At 35.8% G+C, this 11991-nt stretch overlaps 1 protein-coding gene across 2 annotated transcripts; it reads right to left on the reverse strand.

Moving 5' to 3' along the window:
* Positions 1–3996: 3996 nt before the first annotated feature.
* LOC107864147 (protein tesmin/TSO1-like CXC 3) lies at positions 3997–11813 on the reverse strand. 2 transcript variants are annotated; one of them, XM_047409178.1, is made up of 10 exons: positions 11315–11813; positions 8909–9069; positions 8105–8810; positions 6744–7225; positions 6583–6654; positions 5368–5548; positions 5178–5273; positions 5029–5095; positions 4653–4800; positions 3997–4546 (listed from the first exon to the last, which is right to left on the reverse strand). In XM_047409178.1, exons 1-10 carry the CDS (start codon positions 11465–11467, stop codon positions 4189–4191), a joined length of 2424 nt encoding a protein of 807 aa, XP_047265134.1. In that variant the 5' UTR covers positions 11468–11813; the 3' UTR covers positions 3997–4188. The 2 variants fall into 2 exon arrangements, with proteins under 2 accessions (XP_047265134.1, XP_047265133.1); XM_047409177.1 differs by having other exon boundaries at positions 4653–4815.
* Between the last annotated feature and the right edge of the window lie 178 nt (positions 11814–11991).

Consider the following 11991-nt stretch of genomic DNA (forward strand, 5'->3'; position numbering starts at 1 on the left):
ATTTTAATATTCCTCAACCTTGATATAATTTTAATATAGAGTTAAAATAATTATTTAATTTGGAGGGTATTATTCATTGCAAAAAGCAACATATTATTAAACGGAATAATAAAATAAAATTTCAAGAAATATGATCAGATTTAAGATATGAAGACAAACAAAAATTGAAAATATATATGATCAGATTTTATTATGTTGTTGATCTTCTTTTTGGGATCAATTTTACAAGTTATGTTATATTATATATTTTCTATAACAGTTTATTAAGACAAATAATGCCATTATTGAAAGGTTTCACTATAGTTTGATTATCTATTTCTAAACTGAGATGTTTGATTATCTATAGAGTCGATGGTTGACGATACAACATTTTGAGGATCAATAATGTTGATTAAACAAGCATTTAATTGTGCGGTTTAATTGTCAATGAAGGGAGTTGAGAAATATATATATGAGATCTTACGTGAGACAAAAAAAAATACTAGGTGAATCCTGGAGTTCAGAACCTAAAGGACAAGTTTTCTTATTCAAAATTTCAAAAGGGTATATCAAAACGGATAAGGTGTTTACTTAACCTATTAAAAAGTTCACGGCGTTATCACTTCCCTTATCCTTTGAATCAAAAAGAATAAATACTTCTAGGGAAGGATTGTCTGCAAGATGGGATTTACCGCTGACAAGAGAGGGAATAAATTTCTTTTTGCTGGCTGATCCTACCTTATAAGGTGAACATGGGATCCTACCTTAAATTCATACTCGAGTTACAATCAGCCAGTAAAAGAAAATTTCTTTTACCTTGCACTTTACCATGTGACTAACGCCATGAACTTTTTAATAGACAAGGTAAACACCTTGTCCGTTTTGATATTTTTCTATTTTGATATGCCATTTTAGAATTTTGAATGAAAAAAATTTGCCCTTTAGGCTTCGAACTCTGAACTTTGTGTCCTAATCTTGATGGATAGAATTACCATATGCTGGTAGGAGGCGACTACTGTATCCTGTTGGGCAGAGTTATCTCACACTTGTCCCTAATAAAAGGTGGATAATATCTCGTGAAATCAATTGAGGTGCAAATTAGTTCGATTAAAAAAATATATATTAATTAAATAATTTTGTGCATGGTTTGTATAGAAATGTTAGATTTAACAGGATGGTTAAGAGTTTCTAATTATGCAATTAGAAATTGGTTGTGCCCCTAAAAATATGGAAAATTTACGCATGATTTGCCTAGAAATGTTAAATTTAAGAGGATGTTATGGATTATATAAATTAGACATGAGCTGTGCCCCTAAGAAATGGCATGTGCAAATATATATCAAGTGAAAAAATCATTTGACTATTTCCTATGTATATTGACTGATTAATTAAGCTAAAAACATAGCCATTACATATTTGACCTTTAATTAAAGCTATATACTTTTCTTTTATAATTTGATTAGTTTAATGTTGACATGTTACATCAACATTTGTGAAGACACAAATTCAAGTTAGAGAAGCAGTTATTAATATTTATATTAAAGTAGGCCACCTACGTCACCATCTTTAGCGGCTCTTCCTGAACTTTGCTAACGCGAAATGCTTTTTGGATCGAGTTTTCTTTTTTCTTTTTAAATGTTACATCAACATCTGTGAAACAACAATCTTAATAGTGAAGTTCCACTTTTCTTCAAAGTAATATCTGATTGTTCCACCCCACCAATTTTTTCCCGTTGTTCCAATAAATTTTTGCTGGACTTTACCGACACTATACTATATATTAGTATACATACTAATGTCATAACACCCCCACTCCACGAGGCGGAGGCGGAGTCGGAGTCAGGATTTCAACGAAGGGGGTTCATATTCAAAGAAAACTTAGTCGAAAGAGGTTCAACACTCACTATAATCACATAAAAAATAATTTTAATCATGTATAAATTGTATATTTTTCCGTCGAAGGAAGTGCGGCCGAATCCCCCGCCCCTGCTCCCACACACACCCCAACCCCACCCTATCACTATATTACCCAGAATGGATGGTAATCTTTCCTTCTGAGAATTCTCTTCTTCCCTTTTTCTTTATGGGGTTGTAGTTGATTGCCTTTATGTAGGGGGCCAACAAGTGTATATTATATCATTTATATATAATGGAGTGAAAGAAAATTGTGTATATCTCATATATCTAACTTGCAAAAATAACAAAAGGATAGGTTTAAAGTAGTAAAAAGGGTCGTCGGATGCACTACAACTTCTGCTATGTGGAGGGCTTGAAAAAGGACTGAATCATAAGGGTCTATTGTATGCGAACTCACATTACATTTCTGCAAGGGCTGTTTCGAACTAGTTACTTCAAGGCTCCCTTTCGATAGGTTTAAAGTACTCTCTAAAATTAGTTTGAAGTCCTTTAAGTTTTCAAAAATGAATACTTTGGTCTCCGTCAACTTTTGATGTGCAACTCTTGCAAATTTTGGTATGTTTGTGGTTGCTATTGTGTTGTGATTTCTCAATCTGATAGAATTTTCATGATATTTCTGATTTTAAAAAAAATCATAAGTTCCTCTCAAATCATAATTAGAGTTTGTTAAAATATTTGACAGAGATCAGAAGCTTCACTTTTGTCAAATTTTTTTAAAAATTCAAAAATCACTCAAGAATATATTTTAGAGATCACATTAAGCCTATCCAAAACATTTTATATATCGTACTTTTTTTGTCATTTTTGCTAAACTTAATTACAAAAAAATGAGTCAATTTAGACTTAACATCTTCCTACCAACCTCTTTGAAAGAAATGTGTATAAACACATTTATTTGGACAGTAGGAAAAAAGTAATGGAAAATGGGACCAAGTTGAATAAGATGAGATCCAAATTGTGTTTTTGTTGTATAGTGATATATGGCCAGCTATAGACCCCTACGCTTACCCCCCGCCCCCCGTCCTTATAGACTCTGAAAAGAACTTGTGAATGCAATGGTACAATTATTGTGTTGTGCTTTCTGTAAACAAAAGTTGAAAAATGACTATTCTCTTTATCCATCTCTTGGTACTGTTAAAATACTGCAGAGAAGAATCAAAGATAGAATTAAAGTGATCATGTGGCCACACATTCTTGGCCTAAATGATATACTGTAACAATTTTTATATTATTAGATCAGTTAAAAAAGAAATATACGTAACAAGTCGAGGTGTCGGTAACTTCAAAAAATGAGGTAATATATTCGATATAGTCTCAAAAGTGGAGTCTGAGGAAAGTGGGATGTACGCAGAGTCACAAACCTTACCACTACCTTTGTAGGGTAGAGAAGGTGTTTCCAATAGACCTTCGGCAGGATACTTGTAATATATAATGTAAATCGTAACATTTTCGGTAGTCTCGGAAGTGGAGTGTCTGAGGGAAGTGGGGTGTACGCAGAGTCACAAACCTTACAACTACCTTTGTGGGGTAGAGAAGGTGTTTTCCAATGGATCCTCAGTTCAAGGATACTAGTAATATACTTATAATGTAAATCCAATTCATAAAGATGTTTAAGATCAGACATGAGAGTTACAGTGAGTCAAAAGATGGGAACTGCAAAAGCAATAATTATGCCCACCACATCTAGATGTGAATGGAATTACCTGAGAAAACAAATGATTGGGGAATTTTAAAAGACTTTCTAAAGAAAAGATGTGTACTTGTAAAGAGTAAAGAGAAATGCCATGAACAAGCTAGGTATCTGTTTGTTGGGCCTCATAAATATGGTTTCTCATTTTGGACCAGGAATATGTAGTGGACTAGCCCAATAGTAACATCTTGTTTGGAGGCCCAACTTCTATATTGTGGACACTATATCATATGCATCATGCAGCAAAATCAATAGCAAGTATTAAACTAAAGAAAATGACACAAGAAGTCCCACTTGGGAACAGTGGAGTGTACGCAGATGCTGCCACTACCTCGTGGAGGACCCTCGACTCGAGTAGAGCGAATCAAAGTAGGTATAAAAAGGGGAAATGACAGTGACAACACAAGAAGTACACTAACAAATTTTAATTCATTATTAAGGATAAAGCAAGGTTATTAAGAAAATAACAAGGCTATTATACAAGCACAAGGGGGGCCTCGAAAAGGTCCACAGAGAGGTGCATTAAACTACACTATAACTACAATAGTAAAAATATGAAAAAATTTCCTTCCAAGTTTACCTACTGGTTTGGATGATGATCTTCAAGGATTGGGAGTGAGGGAAGGAAATGAAGGGATGGATTGCAGTATCAACTTGCGGCTGCTTCGACGACCGGGAGAGTTTGCAAAGTCACAATGAGGAGGAGAAACTCTCTTCCTGTTGGGAGAAGCTGTCTTAATGCCACTGATTGGAGAACTAGTCCCCCCTTGTTGGAGTATCTCAGGCATTTCATCTTCTTGTATCGATTCAAATGGTTTCTCGAACTTGGGCTGAGGTGGAAAGAAGTCTGGCCTTCCAACCACCCCTTGGCCTGCAAATAAACCAGATGAGGATCCGATACATAGAAATGATGATCGAGGCGGTTTGTTCTTCAATGACAAGGGCAGCTGCATCGGTGGTCTAAAAGGCAGGGGAAAAAAATCATTAGCCAACTCAAGTAAAATGATAACACGAGAAGCATAAAGACGGAACTTTGCTTTATAAAAGTTGAATGATTGAGACATACCTTCTAAATGCTAAAGGTGTAGCAGGAACAATGAAATCTGGATTCTGCTCTACATCACTATGTAGTATGTTTTTATGAGAAGTTCTATCGACAATACTCTTTTCAAACGCTTCTGTTGTTTCCTCTTCCTCGGCGTCCCCATCTGTGCCTATGAAAACAGAACCTGAATCAGAATAGTAGATTTTCAAACTTCATTTATAGGTCACAACAACTGAATGAAACTAAAAAGATGATATGAACCAATGCCAAACCCCTCGTTCTTTTCCTCAGGCATGAGTATGCATTTTCGTTTAATCATTCTTTCGGTTTGCCTACTGCTGTAGAAAGGTTTAAAACTAAAATCAAGCCATTGTCAGAAGTAGGAAAGTAGACTTACCATCCTTTCTGCCGAACGCATTCTTGCATCCTTCACATCGGCAATTGATGGAGCATCCAACCCCACCCTTCAAGAACAAAAGTTACCTATCAGCTCATGTATAAACAAATGCATAACCAATGCAACTTGTAAATATAAAAAACAAAAACCTGATAGCATTCACAATATTTCTTCAGACAGCCGGATTTCTTGCAGTTGCATCCTCTCTTGTGACGAGCTGAGGCAGGAGTCTTGCTGGAATCATCCTACAATGCAATTAAATTACATTTGTTATTTGACTTATCTGCTACTTCAGAATAACAAAGACGTGACAATGAAATGCAATAACTTTTTCCTCACCCCTGTTTCAGAAACAGAGTCGGCACTCCTTATCACTTTGGGAGCAAAAGCAAGAGGGTTTCGTGATTCAATCTGTTTGCGAGTTGCAAGCACAGTATCTTCATGAATGGGCTTGTTGAAGCAGTCTTGACATGCACATGGCTCCACACAGTAGACTCCAGCGGCAAAACATTCACAGTAACTGCATCGAGATGTAAAATAGGAGTGTTAAAATTTGTAGATGGAGTAGGCACATTGTCACTACAGAATAACAGCAACATAATAAAGAATGCTTGGCCGATAGAGAGGGTTTATATCTTCGATCAAGGTCCCTAATCACATAGATCACGGATTTCCACTTTTAATCTGCCAAAACACAGGTTACATCTCAATCCAGAATTATTTTTCTCTTTTGGGTTACAACAGATGGTGGTGGCAGTAACCACACGTTAAGAAGTTTTTACGCATTTCTCGTCATCACAAGTTCAGAGATATACAAAAAGCATCCAACAAAAGAGCAACATTAGTTATCATCAGGTCCAACAACAAAAAACCAAATAAAGATCAATATGCACAAGAAGGTTGTTACTGGTAAGAACCCATTTTAACAACTTCAGATCATGCTTTTGTAGCATGAAAACTCACAGCAACCATTTCTTTATAGGGTTGGTTTGGTTTCTCTTATACGATAGATATAATCTTGACATAGATAGACCTGTATAACTAAGACAACATCGGATTGCCATTTTCATTTCCTGGATAAATAATGCGCGCATAACTTGTGTCGAATGTATGCACTCCTAGATTCAAATAAATATTACATAACTGTTTACTATGACATCCTTCAATGAGTATGCTCTCTACCAAACGATAATTCATTGAACTGATAAACAACAGGTGATTTACAGACCATGGACATTATCAGTGACAGGTTTTAACCAGATAAAAAACAAAGAAATGTTTTATTTTACATCTTTGAGGCATTGAACCGAACGTCCAGACAAGATATGCATTAAATCTAGGGATTACTAGTCACTGTATTACAACCTATGTATTTTAATCTCTACAAGTTTCACTAACCAAACAACCCGGTAGATAACCACAAATATAACTTAAAAGAAAAATGACATTTAATGAAACAACTGCCAGCTCTTCTAAATATTCAATAAGCAACCCATGGCATGAAAACTGAATACAAACTAAAGATAGCACATAATAGGGAGAATAATAACTTACAGTTTCAAGCATTTTGATTTCTTACAGTTGCAACGCTTGCATGCCTCGCCTTCTCCAGGTTCCAATCGACGTCTGCAGAAACAATTTGTAATCACATAAAGGTAGAGCGAAAAGAGATTACAAGAACAAAATATGATTATAAGGGAAAGGAATGGACATGCCTCTTTTTCTTTGGACTAGTCTGATTAAGCTCTTCATTATTTACATATACAGGTTCCTCACAAATATCCTCCATAGGAGGAACACTATTCTCTAGAGGAACAATTTCTAATCCTCTAGAGGTTTCAGGCAGAGATTTACTCAGTGATTCTTGACCAGTAACTGAAGGATGATGACTGACAGCTGAGCCAGATGTAATTAAAAGCTGTTTCCCAGAAGCACTAGTTTCATGCTTGACAACTTTGCCGTCTTTTGAAGATGCTGCAAGGGCATTTAAATGCAAGCCAATTCCAGGTAAAATGCATCGAGAAGATTCATTTACAGTCTTATAAGGTACTAGTTGCTTCTCGTTGCAGGCAAGGTTTCCATCAGTGTCTTGCACAGCAGAAGAACCAGAACCCTCATCTACATGCTTTCTTCGAGATCCCACCATCTCAAAAACTAAACAACGTCTTCTCATTCCACGGTATAGAGTAGAGACCATCTAAATAGAAAACCGGTAAGAGATCAAGATCACAAAAAATGAAATGGAGTCGATGCAAAATATGCTTAAAACTAATACTGCTCGCACTGATAAAAGCTAGAACGGCCAAATAAACAACTTTCAGATCAGCTATAAACCACTAACAAACATGCTCTATTTTGACTACTTTCCCCATATTCTATCAATAATGATTGCAATAACCAAGATTTTCCTTGAATTTGTGAAAAGCTAAAATGTGTTGCATCTCCATAATAATCAGGAACCAATCAAGCACTTCAAACTGTGACAAAATTTAGTCAAGGTCCCAGACAACTAGAGACACGAAAGATCGGTTCCAAGCATACAAAATACACAATGGTTACCTTGATATAATATCAAAACAAGGTTATGTCTAAAAATCATCCTTCAAGATCAAAATCTGACTCAGGAAATATCCACGAGCTAGGCGATATGATGATAAAAATACCAGGAAACTCAGTATCCTATAGCATAATATCAAGTGCCAGTCCTTTGGAGGCCATAAACTTGGTGCATTCTATGATCGACTCAACAGACAAAAAAAAAAAAAGTGCTTTGTAATAAGTCAAGAAGATGCCTATGAAGAACGTGCAACATAGATGGTAGATACAAAAGGTACATATATGCTACAATCTATGTATACTTGTATGGCAGAAAACATGTAAAAATGTCTCCCAAGTAAACTTGGAGTCAAGAAAGTTGAACACGAGCCGTAACATAAAAAGGATAATAAAGAAAAAGAAAAACAGAAAATACTTGGAGCTCCAAAAGCTGATCAGCCACGACAGGTAGCGGCTATCTCATATAATAACAATAAAAGCACCAGCATAATAAACCAGTATGCAGAATGCAATTTCTCACCTCATTATCAGTTTTTTCACTTTGACCCGCACCCATGCCGTCGTTGGTTAGAGAAGAATCAGGTTTTACGTTTTGGGTTTCAGCATATTCCTTGACTTGAGTTTCATCCGCAGGTTGGGTAGATGGGTTCTCTGTTTCACTTCCGTCTCCACCACATTCACTGGTACTAACCTGACTAGAACCTTGCATATTCTGCATTTCTTTTGAGACAAATCCAAAGGGTCTAAAATGAGGACCTGTTGCTTTTGTGAAAGCCTCAGGGTCACCAGGTGAGTCAAAGATCAGTAGATCCGTGGCATCACAAATCAAATTCTCCCAATCACATCCTGAAGCTTCTTTATTTGGATCAATTTCATTTGTCCCCTCCATATTCACCTCACATCTAACCAGACCTTTTCCAGACATGTCTTGCACCAAAGGGATGTATGTCACAGAACTGCCTGTAAATTCTGCCAGACTCTTACCTCTCATGTTCCCAGTAGGTAAAGTACTGGGACTGTCATAATTTAGAGTTCTGGAAAGCTCAACTGCAAGCTTTGAGCCATGGGATGGTGTAGCCAATGCTTCAACGACAGAAATCTCAGAACCAAAGCTTTCCTTGGCGTCATTTGAGTTATTTACACCATCTAACATACCTTCATCAGCATCAGCTTTAGCACTGTCATCAGAAGCAAACTCTGGTTTTGATGGATCAGAGAGCAGGTGCCTGGAGAAAACAACAAAATTAACCAAAAAGGAAAAAAATGATCAACAATCAATAAAACAAGTGAGAGAGAATAAAGAATATACAATAACATTGTTTACCTTCTTAAAAATCTAGATTCCCTTACGGAGCTGACATGGGGTGAGGTGAACACAGACGGTATAGATCCAAAACTAAGTGTATTGAGCGACTGAGGGAAGTGTGCGGACTTCACTGGTTTGATGGGAGAAAGGTTGTTGAGGAAATTAGAAAAAGGGGACTCCTGCAAAGAGGTAAAAAGAAGACCTTCAGAATGAGATAATTTCCTGAACATGTGGATTTCCGAATTTGAACCATGCAGCAAGCTAGGACTTTACAGAAGAATATGTTATTTACCTTTATTTTTCCTAATGCTAATACAACTAAAAAAAAAGAATCTCAAGTTAATGTCAAAGCTAACAGACCAAGTAATGTGCACAAAAAAAATGAACTTGGTTCATTCCTGCTTTTTTTAATCATATATAAAGCAGTGTATTTTCTTCATCAGATAATTAGAAGCACATGCGATCTATCCAAAAACATCTGGAAGTTAATTAGTATACTAAAGAACTCTGTGTGAGATAAAATCAGAGCAATCCAAGCAAAATAGCCGATTTCCAGCAAAGACATGAATATGGTGACTGCATGTTTCATTTTTGGTTAATTAACCTTCTTGAAGAAATGAATCCACCATAGCTCAATGAAAATCATGGAAATACAATCTAAACAAGATGAGAATGTGGACGAAATTCAATTGGGAATTAGACAGCAGCCAGATGGCCCTGATTCCCCAGAACAATCGTGATAGGCAACAACATAACCAGTGAAATCCCACAGAACAATCTAGACACACAACCAAGGTAAAACATCACAATGTTTCCAGATAAAAAGCAGGGACAACTATGACACTATAACGCAGATATAAAGAATCTCAACAACAACAAGAGAATCTCGCGATGCAAGATCAAATAAACTTCACCAAATTTAATCACTATACAGAAGATCCCAATAACTAACTGAAAAGGCTAATCATGCAATAAAGGAAAAATTAGTTAGAAATTAGAGAATAGAGAAGGACAAAGTTTTATTTACACATGAACTAACATCCATACAGCAAACATCCAAATCAAGAAACTAGTGTAACATGCAAACTCAGACACTGATAAAAGAGACAACATAACCAAGCCTTGAAGCATTCTACACACCAGGAAGATAGCAAGTCTAGGAAATCAAGGAAAATGTCAATGTTACCAATAACAATGAAAATCAACTTCTCTAAAAACTAACAGTGGTCAAATACTCCAATTACAAGGCAATAGACAAAATCACCACCAGAAAACGCATCTAAAACAAAGGGAAAAGGGAAAAGAGGCCCAATTTTCTCCAAAAAGTGTAATCTCCACAAATGGATTAAGAGAAACAGAAGCCAAAAATCCATTCAATTTAATTCAATACCATTTTCATTTCCCAAAAAAAGACTTATTTGCAGCCAAGCTCTGGTGTCTAAAGTCTAACCCTCAAATATAAAACCTTTTCCAGAAACAACTCAGCAAATGTGGGGAAAGGAGAAGAAAGACAAAAACAAAAAGCATGAAGGTCTAACAATTTTACAAGATTAACACGACTCCATTTCTCAAAACCACCTCAAAGTAACCAAAAAACAACAAATGAAACATCATTAAACAAGACCAACAAAACAACTACACTAAAGATTCCAAAAAAAATCAAGAATTGTCAAAAACATTATTAGTTTAGAACCAAATTAGTAAACAAACAACCAAAAACCTCAAATAACCAAATAAAAACATGAATGTCTAACAATTTTGCAAGATTAACACAGCCACATTTCTCAAACAGCCTCAAAGTAACCCCAAAAAAACAACAAATCAGACATCATTAAACAAAACCCACAAAACAACTACTCCAAAGATTCCACAAAAAATCATGAATCAGCAAAATCATTCTTAAATTTCTAAGAACACAAAAAATTCCAAGTAGAATTAGCCCAAAATCCCCTTCCCCCAAAAAGAAATTCAAAAAATCTGCAAAAGAATCTAACTTCGGGGGCTTGTTTAAATCAAATCAGTAACAAACAACCAAAAAACCTCGAGTAGAATTAGCCAAAAAAAAAAACAAAGATAATTTTTTTGCTAATTAGCAAGATTAACACAACCCCATTTCTCAAAAAACCTCAAAGTAACCAAAAAGAACAACAAATCAGACATCAATAAACAAAACCCACAAAACAACTACACCAAAGAGTCCAACCAAAATCAAGAATTAGCAAAAACATTCAAAGTCTCTCTAACAGTTAAAACCTCAACGTAACCAAAAAGAACAACCAATCAGACATCATTAAACAAAACCCACAAAACAACTACAGCAAAGATTCCAAGAAATCAAGAATTAGCCAAAAATCCCATTCCCCCCCCCCCCCCCCCCCCCCCCCCAAAAAAAAAAAAAATTCAAAAGAAAGATTGAATCTTTACCTCAAATTTAGAAATGGGTGTTGCGATCTGGTTCTTGTTCCTCTCAGGAGTGTCCATTATCACCACAACACCCCCTTTAACCTCACTCTTTTTCTCTACATTTTCACTCTCTAAACTCACTTTGTCATCTTCCTCTCTTTCTTTAGTAGACATCTTCTCTTTCCCTTTCTACACACAGAGGAAACACACAGTTTCCCTCTTTGAGATAAAGAAACCAACAAAATTCAATTAATTAAGAAGCGGGAAGAATGGTTGATAAAGAAAGGTGGGATTTTCTCGTGCTGATAAAAGAATGGTGACATATGTCTTTACCTTACCCCACCCACCCCACTACCCCACCCCCTAAGAACACACACACAGATGCCACCACACACACAAACAGAGATGAGAGTAACAAAAAAAAAAACAAATATAAAAAGTGGGGTTTGAAGGAAGAGGAGGGAAAAAAGGACCAAAAAAGTAACGTACACTAGAAATTTATTGACCAAATCTCCCCTCTTTACTTTTTTTTTTTTTTTACTAGCAGTCCTTGTTGTATTATATTGGATTATGATGGAGTTAATTGGAGTTTATGATAAGTGAGACTTCATATTTTGTCAATTTTAATATATTTGAGATTGAAGCGTAGATATTATTTTCTATTGGTATCGTGGTCTGCAATGAGAAAAGTAAGAATT

The sequence above is a fragment of the Capsicum annuum genome, chromosome 3, assembly GCF_002878395.1.
Source record: "Capsicum annuum cultivar UCD-10X-F1 chromosome 3, UCD10Xv1.1, whole genome shotgun sequence".
In the NCBI taxonomy this organism is placed as follows: domain Eukaryota; kingdom Viridiplantae; phylum Streptophyta; class Magnoliopsida; order Solanales; family Solanaceae; genus Capsicum; species Capsicum annuum.

What these genes read in the sequence shown, in the direction of transcription:
- LOC107864147 (XM_047409177.1), bottom strand. Translation starts at nt 11,467, where the DNA reads ATGTCTACTAAAGAAAGAGAGGAAGATGACAAAGTGAGTTTAGAGAGT. An exon ending in GTGAAAAAACTGATAATGAG is followed by an intron (nt 7,226 to 8,104) that starts GTGAGAAATTGC and finishes TTTTCTATTTAG; the next exon opens with ATGGTCTCTACTCTATACCG. An exon ending in AATATTGTGAATGCTATCAG is followed by an intron (nt 5,096 to 5,177) that starts GTTTTTGTTTTT and finishes TTGTTCTTGAAG; the next exon opens with GGTGGGGTTGGATGCTCCAT.